Genomic DNA, 15,382 nt, shown 5'->3' on the forward strand with positions numbered 1-15,382 from the left:
TTTTTTTTTTTTTTTTTTTTTTTTTTTTTTTGTTATTCTTTGAATAAAACATTTTATTTCTTCTAAAAATTATATGTAAAAAAAAAAAACTATATAATTGCACAACAGGCAGACAGTGAAAACCAAAATAAAATGAAAAGAAATTAAAAATAAAAAAAAGGTGAGAGAGGATTGTGTGAGCTGTTGGCTTTGCTTGGTCTCCACAAATATACAGAAGCTGACGAAGGAGCTTTGCCCACCGACACTATAACAACCCACATTTTCCTTTTTATATACATACATACATATATATATATATATAGATATAAACTATAAATATATAATACATACAAAATTTATAATTAAAACTAAGACAATAAATAAATATATATATATATATATATATATATATATATATATACCTATAATTTACAAACATGGTATTTTCTTAACGTATTTAAGACGAAGAATATAGAAAGTTTGATCATATCATAATATGATGCCCATGAACTAGACTTCGCATCAAAGATCAAAACTATGGCTGTGAAAATGGAAGATTGGATGATGAGTGCGTCGTCTTACCATGTTATGTGATCTAATTGCTCTTGCTACGCTTGATTGAAGTGTTGAAGGACCACAAATCAATACACCAATGTCTACCTTCCCCCAATTCTCTGCTACCGATTCAACAATTTCTGTTTATCAAATCCATAAAACCGTCTTATAAATCTGAATTTTCAAATGTTTAATTCTTTAAAGAATCTTAAACACATTGACATGAATGACAAATTGAAAGGTTATAAAAGAACATACCGTCGAAATTTGGTCTGGTTCCATATTCGATCGTGGTGGAGTTAGCAAAGGCCTTGGGATTCAAATCCTTTTGTGCAAGAGTGTCTTTGGGGATGTCTTCACCCACTTTTTCAATGTCATTAACGTTGTTGTGAGTAGTTCTTTTACTTGAAATGTGTTCTTCCCAAAGGCTCCATAAACAAACCACAAGGCCTCCAAAGAGGACAACGCTAGCAACCATGCAGAGAAAAAAGAGAAGGCCTTTGTACCACCATTTCTTGATGTTAAAAGGGTTGATGTAATAGAAGTCCATCAAACTCACTAAGATCACGAGGCCAACTGTTGAGGAAATAACATACAGCCCTGACCACACATTGTCACCAGTTCCAACCAACACAGACATGTTGCAACCCTTTGACAGTGGACATATTGAAGTCACCTTTGAGGGTTGGATTTCACCTTCCTGTTCATTGATTAAATATGCACCAACGGCAATTTTATAGATATGAAAAGATCCAAACGAACATTTTAATGGTCGATAATTGTAACAATCAAAGTTCATTGCTAGTAGATATTGTCCTATTTGAGTTTTTCCTTTCCGACTTTCCATCAAGGATTTTAAAACGCGTTTGGAAACTTCCTTGAATACCTAATTTATGGGAATTACTTAAGCTATGGGGGATTAGTGAGTCAAATGACATCACTCTAACTCACACATCTATGTTACAAATGATATAAGAGCTAGACACCGGACAGAGTGTCAATGAGGAGGCTGAGCCCCCAAAGGGGTGGTGTGTCAACAAAGACGCTGAACCCCGAAGGAGGGTGGATTGGGGGTCCCATATTGATTGGAGAAGAGAACGAGTGTTAACGAGGACGCTGGGACCCAAAGGGGGTGGATTGTGAGATCCCACGTCGGTTGGGGAGGAGAACGAAACATGGTTTATAAGGGTGTGAAAACCTTTCCCTTCCCTAGAAGCCTTGAAGAAAGTATGAAAGGAAAAGTCTAAAGATGACAATATCTGCTAACAGTGAATTTGGACGGTTACAATAGCAATAGCAAAGAACATACCGGTGGTGGTTGCGACTGTCTGGTAACGTAGATGGAGATGTCAATGTTGAGTTTATCTGCAAAGAATGGACAAATGGAGTCCACATTGAGGGTTGAGAGAAGAGGAAGCTCAGATGAGTTTTTGATTGCCCAAACAACCAAGATCTTCTTTGGTAAACATGGCTTCCCATCTCTTATACGATGGAGAATGTCACTCAAGATGGCTAGAAACGGCGAAATTCCAATTCCCCCTGCTACTAATATTAGATTTTCATACCTACAAACATAAAACAGTCTCAAATTTACTCTCAAAAGCTTCAATCCTACTGCAAATGGTGATTTTCAGAGAGACAGAGAGAGACTCACATCAAGTGATATGGAGATTCATGGCCATAAGGTCCCTCAACAGAAACAGTCATTACAGATTGATGCTTATCAGAAGAAATCTCTTTGGCTTTATCACTCAAGATCTTTCCCCGCAGCTTCTCTGTCCATTTCCCAAGCACTTTTATCAGAATCGCCAGCCGATCCTCCCCTTCCAATGGACTCGATGACACACTGAACGGATGCCATTGCAGCAGCGACAGCTCTCGAACTTGCAGGAAGATGAAACTCAGCGCATTGTATCGCAGGCCTAAATCAATCAGATAAAAGAAAAACATAGCGGAAATTAGGCCGCAGAACAACGAAGCACCAAAAGTCAATGGAAGAAATTAATCGATTTGGATCCATACTTCTAGGTTTCGAGATAATCAATTCCACCGTTCCGCAGGGGAGCGCCTTGGCGGAAATTACATCCACGGTTCTTCTGGATTGAATAAATCTGAGGAAGCGATCGAGCATGAAGATGAAGATTCCCCCGGCAGCAATGCTGAAGACGAAATCGCCGACGTGCAGGGCCAAGAACAAGACGAACACGATGTATAATTGATGAGTGTAGAAGAACAATTCGAAGTTGATGGTTCTGAGTTTGGGAAGAGAGGTAATCCACATCAACAGCCCTGCCAAAAGGCTAATAACTCCGGGAAGATTCGCGATGCCGATGTCTTTCCACTCCAACAACTGCAATGCAAAAACACGAATCCAGAGCAGGTGGTGAGTGGTTGGATTAACTATAAAACCAAAGGAAACTGGAAACTGGAAACTGAATCAAGAATAACGAAGACTTACTTGCTCGATGCAACGACCTTGGATTAACCATTGAATGACAAAAGCTAAGCCATGAAGAGTAAAAATGAGCATAGTGAGATGACCCAACCAAACATGGTACCTAGTGGCGTGCTCGAATGGAATGTCGATAAGGCGCAGAAGGACCGAACCCCTCGAAATTGGCAGAAACAGAAACCCTAAACAGAATAATCCCATTGAACCAAGCCTTAACCCCATGACTTCCAGCACCTCACAACTGCAACCAAACAATTTCAAAACTAAATTGAATTCAACGTGATAGTCAAAATGAGCAGAACTGAAACGGATTCGTTGAATTACCTTATTTGTAAGAAGGTTAAATTCCGAGAGAAATCAGTGGCCAGCATTCGCAAGGTGTAGCTGTAAATAGCCCAGAAAACATAGCCCAAAACCACCAAAATCCCAACCAACTCCGCCGCCGTAACTACCTCCAACGGCCCTTCCACCAGCACCGGCAAAGTCCAGAGCCGCCATCTCGGCTTCTCTTTCCCATTCTTCTTCTTCTTCTTCCTCCTGTTATTATATTTCAGATTCCTTTAAAACAGTAAGAACACGAGGAAGAAGAGAGAGATTTGTTTGAAAATGACTAACTCGTAAGGGTGGTCGTCGCGAGAGATGATGAGATATACGGCGGCGAGGATGGCGATGGCCAGAAGTGGCGCACTGAAAGTCAGGAAGATGGCGCCTGCAAGTAATTGGATCAGCCATGGAGGATCCAAACCAAAAACAAACTAATTCTATTCATTTATCTATATTCAATTAATATATATATAATAATTTTATTACTATTTTAGACACATACTCATATAAATATTTTTTTAAATTAGAGTAAAAATAACAAAATTATTAAAAACGGTAAAAAGCAAAATTCATACATAAACTAAGCATTAAATTTAAAAACATGAACAATAAAGAAGAGAAAAAAAAAAAAGGAAGAGTTTAGAAGAAGGAACCTGTGATTCCAAAAAGGGTTTGTCCGGAGGCTCCAAACCATTCGCTAAACAGGTGAGAGGCGAAGGAAGATGGATACAGAAATATAACCACCATCCATACACTGAAGATCACCCACATCGCCAATTTCAGAACCCATTTCGTCGAAGAAACGATCGCCGATGTATTTCCGGTCGCCGGAAACTGGTCTTCGGGCGCCGGAAGAAGTGGGTGGTGAGGAGAGTGTTCGTTGTCCATGGAGGCCTTGTGGTTGTAGAAGGAGGGGTGTTTGGGAGCCATGGAAGGCTTAAAGACAGATTCTTTATAGAGAATGGGCTCCAGTCTAGGAGGAGAAACTATGTTGGTGGGACCATAATCATGTGAAAGAGGTGAAATTTAGATGAAATTTCTCGAATTTTGTAGATTTTTTTTTTAATTTTTTTTTTCNTCTAGGAGGAGAAACTATGTTGGTGGGACCATAATCATGTGAAAGAGGTGAAATTTAGATGAAATTTCTCGAATTTTGTAGATTTTTTTTATAATTTTTCTTTTACGCATGGCTAGGAATAAAATGTTGGGGAAGGATAATTTGGTTGAAACAAAAATTGAGCCACAAAACACAACAAGGGATGGGAGATGAGAAATGAAAGGGCTGAATTTGTTTGTGTGTTGCAATTATTCAAGAAAATAAAAAACAAAAATAAATTAATTAACTTGAAAAAGAGAGAAAGGACGTGTGTGGAAATGCAATCAAACACAATTCGGGCCACCTCTTTTTATGAGGACAAATTAAGATAATATATCAAAATGTTTTATATCCGAAAATAATTAGGTAAGAAGTCAGTTTAAGTTCGAAGAACACTTAGCTTAAGTGAGCTAAGTGAGAACATATGTCTATCTTTATCATCTAGAGGTTAGGATTCCTAGCCTAGACCAATTTGTTTAAAGTCCTGCCAATTTCTAATACCCACTTATCACATTAACGTATACGTTTATGTATTATTTTGTGTGGCCTACCATTTTTACTTGTGAGCATTCTAAGGTTAGATTTTAGTAGAATATACATATTTGTAAAANAAAGGGCTGAATTTGTTTGTGTGTTGCAATTATTCAAGAAAATTAAAAATAAAAATAAATTAAATAACTTGAAAAAGAGACAAAGGACGTGTGTGGAAATGCAATCAAACACAACTCGGGCCACCTCTTTTTATGAGGACAAATTAAGATAATATTTCAAAATGTTTTATATCCGAAAACAATTAGGTAAGAAGTCGTTTAAGTTCGAAGAACACTTAGCTTAAGTGAGCTAAGTGAGAACATATGTCTATCTTTATCATCTAGAGGTTAGGGTTAGAGGTTAGGGTTCCTAGCCTAGATCAATTTGTTTAAAGTCCTGCCAATTTCAAGTCCTGCCAATTTCTAATACCCACTTATCACATTAACGTATTCGTTTATGTATTATTTTGTGTGGCCTACCATTTTTACTTGTGAGCGTTTTAAGGTTAGATTTTAGTAGAATATACATAGTTGTAAAAGACTTAACTTAGTTCCAAATTTAGACAATAAAAAAAAATGTGAATAATCGAAGGAAACTCATCTCAATTTGGTAGCGTTAAATCCTGGAAAATTTTACCAATGGAAGAATTAGATTAGATGTAAGCTATAAGTTAACCCAATTCAATACAGCACGAAAGCAGGTTTATGGGGGTGGCGATAGGGATATGCATTTGAGGAATAGCTTAGCATTTATTTATGATGAAAATGAAAGAGAAGGAGGGCGAGAGAGATAGAGACCCCTATGAATCTAATGGCCTTGCGTTTTGCATACAATTTTTTGTGGACATTAAGGGAACATGCATGCTGCTATAGGTTGCAAATAATACGACACACTCTTATTTCAATTCCATCTCAATCAACCGTAGTTAAATGAATAATAAAATACTTATTAAATTAATACCAACCAAGAGAAAAAGAAAAAAAAGAAAAAAAAAATTCTATTTTGTATATAGAATATAATACTAAATTTAATCTATAATGNAAAATACTTATTAAATTAATACCAACCAAGAGAAAAAGAAAAAAAAGAAAAAAAAAATTCTATTTTGTATATAGAATATAATACTAAATTTAATCTATAATGAAACTCTAGAAGCTCTATTTTGTATCTAGTAAGTTCGTGAATTTTAAAATCTCCATTAGACATTCGATTGAAAGTTTAGAAGGGATATTTTAGATTTTAAAAAAAAAGTTTTAAGGAATTAAAAGATGGGACCAAAAGAAATCACAACCACCCAGTTGTAAGTTCAGCTGAGGCTTACTTGAGAAACTGTGGCAATCTTGCATCTAAGAATGGTCGTAGGACAAGCCAACATGATGGATCAACACCGGACCACATCTAGATTCATGCTTGTCTTAGCGTCTAGATTATGTCCCAGTTTTGGTCCCACTTCTTAGCTTTTCAACTCGCCTAAGCTAGCTGCAACTCACCTGATAGCTTTTGGTCCATTTAGCCTACATTTTCCTTCCTAACTTATGGTCTCACTTGATTCAGCTAATCTTGGTTTTGAAGCTTTTGGTCCAATTGAATTAGGACTGAAATCACCTTAGAATTTAGAGAAAGAAAACAGAACTAACCCAGGAGATCAAATCAAGAATAGCAGAAAGATAAGAGTCTCCAACCATATTATGTGTCTACTTCTAAATAACCAAGAGCATAGCAGTTCTACAAGCTATAGATCTACTTTATTCATGACATGGATAAACTTATATATCAATTTGCATTCAAATACTTTAGGAGGAATATTAAAAGGAATAAAAGCTACTATGATTATTTTACTCACTGCTTCAGAAAACCTTTGCTTCTAAGGCTCTCAACCGTATCTCGAATTGCAACTTCAAGAGGGGTGAAGATAAGTCCCAGATCAATCAACCTCTTGGCTGCATCTTTGCAGGCAACCAAGTGGGGTTGTGTTTCTCCCACAAATCTGCAGGGTATTCAAATCAGTGACTTTCGATCTCAGTAAGCAGAAAACAAGAGAATATATAGGATACACCTGATCCACATTCCTCAACTTTGTATCGTAATACTATAAACTTAATATATGTAAGGTTATGCATGTTACTCCAACTGTGTGATAATGCAATTTATTAATGAAATGGTTCAGAATTAGAATAGCATATGCTATAGTTTAGAGAGCCAGTTTTGTTGAACTTATGTTCTGACCTGTGAACAGGAAATTCAGGGTAGATTTTCGAGACTTCGTCGGCAAAATCGGCAAATTGATAGATACCATTGGTGCAGAGATATCTACCAGAAGCAGTGGGAGACTCGAACAACAATACTTGTGCTTTTGCAATATCTTTGACATGCACAGCGCCCAACCAGTGATACTCCTGACTGTCCTTTGATCCTTGGAGCAACTGCTGCAACACAGCACAACTTGCATTCAAATTTGGTTGCAGAAGAGGACCAAGACATGTGGCAGGCAGGATGGAAACTACATCCATTCCATGCTTCTCTTCAAACTCCCATGCTGCTTTCTCTGCTAATGTTTTTGACACTGGATACCATTTCTGCATAATCATTCCAATAAGTAAACAGCAATATTAAATGCCGAATTTTTATACATTAAGAGTTGATAAAGAATGAAATATGAACATGGATTGTCTGTGGAAGAGTTTAATTTTCTGCTAATATAAGCGTAGAACTTCATGTAATTGATAAGATTAACAATGAAATACAGATTACCTACACTGATAGAAAATTAAAAGCCAGTGAGAACTGCCTAATGAGAACTCTCGCCTGCATATCAGATCACTCCTATAATCAGCTCCCCGTAACTAGAAATAGACTAGATAAAGATTCCCCAATCTTGAACAAAGTCTCATAAATCAGCTTGAGAAATGAAATCCAACTCTAAGCATGAAACTCTTACCCAGACCACCGTTGACAAATATTGTCCTCTTTAGACTTTTCCATTCAGACTTTTCCTCAAGGTTTTTAAAACACATCGGCTAGATAGAGATTTTCACACCCTTATAAAGAATGTTTCATTCTCCTCCTCAATCGATGTGGGATCACAGAAGAACTGCTGACTAGTAAGTTTGGAGATTTCAGGAATTCTTTCAATTTATAGAAGGTTTCTCAAAACAGAGAGCCAAAATATTATAGGAACATTGTTTGCCTTTCATCTCATCATAGCTCTTGTAAGGCCACCTTTATAGGTCTCCCCAAGTTCTTACGATTTTTTTTCTTTTTTCTCCTTAGGTTATAGAGATCATATAATCAGCTGCCCAAACTTTTTAATCTATCATTTCCCATTATCTATTGTCTCTTATGTGATCTAGTAAGCTTTTAAAATTGCTCAACAATGTATGGTGCCTGAAGTGAATAACTTAGTTTCCTTCAGAAGCTAAATAACTGGGTTTTTTACCCTCATAAGAGGAATGTTCTTTGGCAGGCTGAACTTCTTGCTATTATAGGAGCCCATATCAGAGATTACAATACTTGCATATTAAGAAATAAACATGAAACCTTATCACCACAATTAAATCATTACTTTACATTAATTTTCATCTCTATCTTCAATCATTACTTTACATTCATTGAATGCGGGAAAGATCTACAAAGGCATTCATCTTCTACGTTCATAGGTAGCATCAATACTAATAGGGACAGGGACAAGTTTTTGTACACAGAGAACACTAAAAGGCAATGACCCTCCTGTTCCTTCTAGCAAGCAATTAGCACGAGACTTCATCAAGCAGTATCAAATTAGGAAACAAGACAACCAAAAGCCAGGGAAAAATAACCTTTCGCGATTTGCAGTACTCCAGGTCTGTCCACGACGATTCATCAAATGGCTTGTCGGATGGCCAGCCAGGGTTGGGAACAAGAGCCGAAATAGAAGAAGTAAGAACAACGCGCCGTACCCCAAGTTTCTTCGCAGCCTCAAGAACATTAAGAGTGCCTTTCACTGCCGGCTCCACCAATTCTTTCTGTGGATCAATAGGATCCTCCAGCGTGCAGGGTGACGCAATGTGGAATACGCCCTTGCAGCCTTCCACAGCCCTGGCCACAGCCTCGCCGTCCATTACGTTCACTTCGAAAATCCGAAGGGTAGCATTAGGGTTAGCGGAGGCCTGGAGATTGATCAAATGGGAAGCATCGGAGCCGGGGAAGATCGAGGCATGAATGGTAGTGTAACCGGCTTCCAACAGCGTACCGATGACCCAAGATCCGATGAACCCATTGGCTCCGGTCACACAAACTGGCTCTTTCACCTTGGTAATCGCCATAGCCTCCTATGATCCTGGAGTGGAAAAAGAATCGGAAAAATGAAGCAAAGAGAAAGAGGATGAGTGTTTATCCATTGAGAGATTTCAGCTGCACGAGATTTGTTTTTGAACTTCAGCATCCGAAGATCCGATATATAGTTTTGAAGTGCTCTGAATTTTGTATTTTGTTTCAAAATATCTATTACTTCCAAAATTACATTTAACACTTTTATTTTATCTTTTTTAATTATTTGAGATTATTTTGGAAGGGAAATCTATTACTTCCAAAATTACATTAATATTTTTATTTTATGTATATCATATCATGATACATGAGTTCATACTTTTTTCTCATATAAACTTAATCTTATACATCTAGATCACGTTAGTCTTTCATGTAGACATTCAAGAACCACGTAAATGACACGTTGGAGAGGATCCCTTAGAGACAATCATCGAGCTCACCAAGCCAATGTGACATATTTAAGGAGCGATGAATCAAAGAGGCCCATCGAGCTCAAGAACCAACCTCACACACACGTTACACTAACATTGCTTAATTCTCACTACCATATCTGATAAGATAAAGAATCACTACAAGGGGAGTAAGATTCGGATAATCTATTACTTCCAAAATTACATTAATATTTTTATTTTATCTTTTTTAATTATTTGAGGTTACTTTTGGAACGGAAAAACATTGATGTGAAAATAATTCAGCATATTGGGTGTCACTATTGATATGACTCATTTTATCATTGTTATAAATCATTTGATCCAAATCGTTCATGTAAATGAAAATAACTGGACCACGAAATATTTAATCTCTCCTTATAAATAATGTTAATTGAAAATATTAAAGATCTTATAATTCTGATTCAGACTATATTGTGACTAGATAAGTGGGTTAGGTGAACTCATATCGTGGGTATGTCTAAAGAGTCTAAATTCCATACTTTTAGATACATTAACTGTCTGGCAAAACCGAAGGTCCATTGTGCCACTTTCAATCGAATGTGTAAATTTGACCGTTGTCTAATAGCATTATATATTAAATTAAAGCAACAATTTATGATCTATTATTGTATATCATATCATGATACATGAGTTCATACCTTTTTCTTATATAAACTTAATCTTATACATCTAGTAGGATCAGTTGATCACGTTACGTCCTTCATGTAGACATTCAAGAACCACATAAATGACACGTTGGAGAGGATCCCTTAGAGACAATCATCGAGCTCACCAAGCCAATGTGACATATTTAAGGAGCGATGAATCAAAGAGGCCCATCGAGCTCAAGAACCAACCTCACACACACGTTACACCAACATTGCTTAATTCTCACTACCATATCTGATAAGATAAATAATCACTATAAGAGGAGTAAGATTCGGATTACCTTGTTGATCGAATGTCTCAAAGCAAAAACATTGTTTGAGATTCGAATCACTCTACAAGCAAGATCGATCATGTCTAGCTTGAATGATTTTTATTGATCAAATATCTCAATGCAAGAACACTTGTTTGAGATTCGAATCACTCCACAAACAAGATTGATCATGTCGAGCTTGAATGATTCTACATGCAACTTAAACTACATAGAATTGCAAAGAAACTTAGTCATTGGCTAAAGAAAAGAACAAGCTTTATAAGCCTCAAAATGAAACTATTATAGGCATTCCGAGAGTTGTAACATTCATACTTAATGATCATAATTAACCATTATGTAATTGTAACCTAACTTAAATAAAAAGTCTTAAAATACATTAACGAAATACAATAACTCTAAATTATAATCCACCCAAAATTATAACATGAAACTTCATTCTTGTTCAAGGTGACATGAATTGAAATATCTTTTAATAATCTCAACAATATTTTCTCCACATCTTCATTGAAGTGTATGATTGATGTCTCTTGATTTATATCAATATCAAGTCTAGACCTACCATAAGATAGCGAAGAATACTATATATCAAGACACATCCCACGCTAGTAAGGTCATCCCGACACCCCAATTTGTCTCCCCTCAGACAAAAGACTCACATACACTCAACACCATAATTGACATCGACTCAAACTCGTAATATGTATATAGTCATTAAAACAAAGTTTAGACTTTATAAGATGAGATTAATTAATTGATAGAGAGCATATAGTATATACAAATTTATAGGCAGTATCGAAGTAGGGCTGCAAGCCTGCAATTGCAATGAAAATGGGTTATAAAAGTCCTCAAAAAAGAAAGAAGAAGGCTGCCTTAACAAAACTGGGACCTATAATAACTACTCTCTCTACATTTACACACAATAACTACAATATTCATAATAATGCTATTTATTTTGTAACCCTAAAATCTTTTAGCTCTCTCAAATTAATTATTCTGCCAACTTTTTCTCTCAATTTTTTTCAATGCCTTTGCATGGTGCCTCAATTTTAGTAATAAATATGACCGTATGTTTTGCCCCAACTCACGAACCTATCCTAATGCCTATGTTCGAGCCCTTNTGTAACCCTAAAATCTTTTAGCTCTCTCAAATTAATTATTCTGCCAACTTTTTCTCTCAATTTTTTTCAATGCCTTTGCATGGTGCCTCAATTTTGGTAATAAATATGACCGTATGTTTTGCCCCAACTCACGCACCTATCCTAATGCCTGTGTTCGAGCCCTCNTTTTTTTCAATGCCTTTGCATGGTGCCTCAATTTTAGTAATAAATATGACCGTATGTTTTGCCCCAACTCACGAACCTATCCTAATGCCTATGTTCGAGCCCTTGAAGACAGAGACCTTAAATTCTTATCTTCTCGAGCTAGACATAGACATAATTATCGAACAAGAGGTCAGATGTTTGAATCTCTGCTCAGTAACTAATTTTGGAGAGATCAAGAAGGTCGTAGAAAGAAGACAATCTATTGATATTGATATTGATATTGAGATCTGATATCAGTTCTAGATGTTACAAGAACAAGATCCCCTTTCGATCTATTACGAATATAAAACGTTCTAACTAGTTATTTAAAAATCTAATGAAAACCCTTCTAACTTATAATTGACAACAAGAAACAATAGTAAACTAACTTATAATTAGTCATATATATTTATGTTCATGAGCTTCATCGCATGTAGCTGCATAATAAACAAAAAAAGAAAATGGAAATTGAAGTAGTTTGAGCTAGGAGGTGGTATTCTTCAATCAAGTAGAAGCGTATCGATATTACCGACCTGATTATAGTGTAACTGGTTAAAATTTGAGACTTTTCGTCGAGAATTTACTTGAACGGATTGACTCCATCTGGGATTGGATTCCACTCCCACAATCTATCGGGGAAGACGACCGGTAGCTGCGGCGGTGGTGGTAGCGTCGGCTGGTAATACGGCGTTGGTAGAGAGTTTATGAGGGTGGTGGGAGTAGATGGCGGCGGTTGTTGTTGAAAGTGAATGAGTTTTTGTAGGTCGTCAAGAGAATTATTGGAAGAAGGAGAGAAGAAAGGAGTGTAAGAAGAAGTGGCAGCCATGTTGATCAATGGAGTTGAGGTAAAAGGGTTTTGTTTCGAGAGGCCGAGGACGGTGGTTACTTCTTCGCAAGAGCTCGTAGCGGAGGCGTCGGCTGCGGTGGTTTCAACGGTGGCGCCAATTTGAAGATGGTGATTGAATTGAGGTTCGAATCTCTGAAACTTGTCTGTAGATGACGATGAAGTTTGATGAAGATTCTTCGGCGTCGACGAGCTTATCGGTCTCGAAGACGACGACGACGCTCTCGAGGGGAGAGAACGAGGGAGCGACGGGTGATCTTCAACGCCAGCTCTTTTGTAAACACGACATAGCGAAATCTCGGTCTGTGTGAGATCAAAAACAAGGAAACAACATTGTTCATAAGCTGTCCCTCTGAAAACTTGGGGGACAATTTAAAGCGGATCACGCAGTTGGTGATAAAACATTTAAACAAACATAAAACAGTATTGTCAGAGAGTGATCAGTGATATGGCAGTAGGAAGCAAACAAGAAATTCATAAATTCCCCTCTGCAAATGAATGATTAGATTAATCCAAATTAATCAAACCCTAATCAAACACAAAATTATTTGATTAAGCTCAAAATAAGAACCAACCTTTTGATACCGCTCGGTCTCATGATGTGGCAACCGATACTCATTCATAATCCAACTCGTACGGATACCCTTTGGAGCCTTCCCGGAGTAGAAAACTAGGGTTTTCTTAAGGCCGATGGACCGAAAATCCTCGGTTCGAATCATCCGATCGGCCCCGGTGGCCTTCCAGTAACCGGAGGTCGTAACTCGATTAGGGCGGTCCCCGTTTCGGTACTTGCGATCTCGAGGGACGTAGAAGAACCACTCCTTCTCGCCAATGGCAGCCAAGGCTAGACATAAATAAGAATCCAAAAGATTGAATGAATTAAAAGAGAAATTGAGGAATAGGGTTTGGAGTTAAATGAAAAGAATATAAGAATACCAGGAAGCTCCCATGGGTCGTAGCGATATAGATCAAGGAAAGTAATGAGTTCGACATTAAATCGTTTGCCTTCGACCTTACGGCGAAGGTAGAACTCGACGAGTTCTTCTTCGGTGGGGTGGAAGCGGAAGCCTGGCATAACGACGTCANCTTCGACCTTACGGCGAAGGTAGAACTCGACGAGTTCTTCTTCAGTGGGGTGGAAGCGGAAGCCTGGCATAACGACGTCGTGTTCGTGTTGATCGTCGCTGCAGTTGTCGTTGTTGTCGTCGTTGTTGTTGTTTTTGTTGTGGGTGTTGTTGGAGCTGCTAATTTCTTCGTGGCTCATCGTGGATGAACTGCTAGCTGCAGCTGCAATTGCCATAAAATTTGTGATGAAACCTATAATTGAATCAAACTCTCTCTCTCTCTCTCTCTATTTCTCTCTATTTCTCTTCCTTCTTTGTTTTAAATTGATTTTTCTGTGTGTGGGTATGGCTCTATGTGGCCGTAATTATATATATATATATATATTACCGATGGAAGAGAGAGCAAGTGGCATGAACAGAAAGATAAGAAAGATGGTGAAAATTTATATATATGTCGTACCAGTCGAAAAGTTTCTCTCTCTCTCTCTCTCTCTTTAACTCAAANTGCAATTTATATTTTTATTTTTTTAAGGCTTTACTCTCTATCTAATTTTATTTTTATTTTTATTTTGGATTTTTGAGAGAGACCCAATAGAAAATGGAAGAAATGGGGAAAAGGGTATGTTTTTTCATGGCACAATTTTTTTTTTCAATTTGAGACGAACCCGAACCAATGAACTAAAATCATATATACAATTATACTGTTTCGTTTAAGTCAGACATCAGCTAATTTTTATTATATTTTACTTTTAATTATGCATAAACTCGAGGCATTTTGGTGAATTGAATTTTGTTTATTAATTTGTTTTTAATTACTTCTAAAAAAAATAAGGTGAAAAGTGATTTTGAAAATAATAATAATAAAAAAAAAGTAGTATTGTGGAAGTTAAAGAGGGAGAGGTGAGGTGTGGGTTTAAGATGAGAAAATGACGTTTCAGGCTGAGGACAGGGTGGGCATAGCCCATTAGCGCAGCGGTGCGCCTCTTTGGATCTTTCTTCCCCGCCTTCAACTTTTATTTTTATTTTTATTTTTATTTTTATTTTTATTTTTAATTTTTAACCCATAAATTGTTATCTTTCCTTTTTTGGTTTTAACTAATTAATAAATTCAATCTTAATAACACATAGTTTAAGTGTGCAAACTTAGTCTTTTTTTCTATTTGTTTAATGAAGAATTGTGGTAAATAACTTAAAAAGACATTAATATTAATATCTTATTATTATTATTCAAATTACCTTACGGAGTCCGACACCTTCTTACCTCCTCTACAATATAGTCACATTATTTACTATTTACTTCTAACAGTCAAGACTATCCCCACCGATCAACATGAATTCTTTTAAGATGTTTTATACTCACTCACATGCATCTTAGGAAAAAATTTAGAAATTCACCCAACCTAAAATTTCTCTAAGTAAATCAAAATGTCTAGTTCTTATATTGAGTCATCAAAAAAAGGTTCACCTTATTACTTATCATCATGATCGCTCTCATTCAAATGTAGTCTCAATTGATTCATGTGTCTATTATTTATTCGAGTGTGATATAATACCTTAAAA

General features: G+C 36.7%; 2 protein-coding genes across 2 annotated transcripts; both read right to left on the minus strand.

Moving 5' to 3' along the window:
• Positions 1–407: 407 nt before the first annotated feature.
• Positions 408–14,153, minus strand: LOC111802683 (ferric reduction oxidase 7, chloroplastic-like). The gene is made up of 13 exons (XM_023687144.1): positions 13,852–14,153; positions 13,695–13,770; positions 13,334–13,602; positions 12,961–13,061; positions 3,964–4,127; positions 3,602–3,695; positions 3,311–3,523; positions 2,993–3,227; positions 2,557–2,884; positions 2,189–2,456; positions 1,844–2,099; positions 793–1,234; positions 408–674 (listed from the first exon to the last, which is right to left on the minus strand). Exons 1-13 carry the CDS (start codon positions 14,056–14,058, stop codon positions 502–504), a joined length of 2,826 nt encoding a protein of 941 aa, XP_023542912.1. The 5' UTR covers positions 14,059–14,153; the 3' UTR covers positions 408–501.
• On the minus strand, positions 6,595–9,367 carry LOC111802678 (cinnamoyl-CoA reductase 1). Its single transcript, XM_023687131.1, has 3 exons — positions 8,753–9,367; positions 7,164–7,513; positions 6,595–6,924 (listed from the first exon to the last, which is right to left on the minus strand). Exons 1-3 carry the CDS (start codon positions 9,236–9,238, stop codon positions 6,777–6,779), a joined length of 984 nt encoding a protein of 327 aa, XP_023542899.1. The 5' UTR covers positions 9,239–9,367; the 3' UTR covers positions 6,595–6,776.
• Positions 14,154–15,382: the final 1,229 nt, after the last annotated feature.

This window comes from Cucurbita pepo, chromosome LG01, assembly GCF_002806865.2.
Source record: "Cucurbita pepo subsp. pepo cultivar mu-cu-16 chromosome LG01, ASM280686v2, whole genome shotgun sequence".
Taxonomy (NCBI): Eukaryota; Viridiplantae; Streptophyta; class Magnoliopsida; order Cucurbitales; family Cucurbitaceae; genus Cucurbita; species Cucurbita pepo.

What these genes read in the sequence shown, in the direction of transcription:
- LOC111802678 (XM_023687131.1), bottom strand. Translation starts at nt 9,238, where the DNA reads ATGGCGATTACCAAGGTGAAAGAGCCAGTTTGTGTGACCGGAGCCAAT. An exon ending in AGTACTGCAAATCGCGAAAG is followed by an intron (nt 7,514 to 8,752) that starts GTTATTTTTCCC and finishes ATGATTATGCAG; the next exon opens with AAATGGTATCCAGTGTCAAA. An exon ending in CCTGAATTTCCTGTTCACAG is followed by an intron (nt 6,925 to 7,163) that starts GTCAGAACATAA and finishes AATACCCTGCAG; the next exon opens with ATTTGTGGGAGAAACACAAC.
- LOC111802683 (XM_023687144.1), bottom strand. Translation starts at nt 14,058, where the DNA reads ATGGCAATTGCAGCTGCAGCTAGCAGTTCATCCACGATGAGCCACGAA. An exon ending in AAGGTCGTTGCATCGAGCAA is followed by an intron (nt 2,885 to 2,992) that starts GTAAGTCTTCGT and finishes TTTGCATTGCAG; the next exon opens with TTGTTGGAGTGGAAAGACAT. An exon ending in GACAGTCGCAACCACCACCG is followed by an intron (nt 1,235 to 1,843) that starts GTATGTTCTTTG and finishes ATCAATGAACAG; the next exon opens with GAAGGTGAAATCCAACCCTC.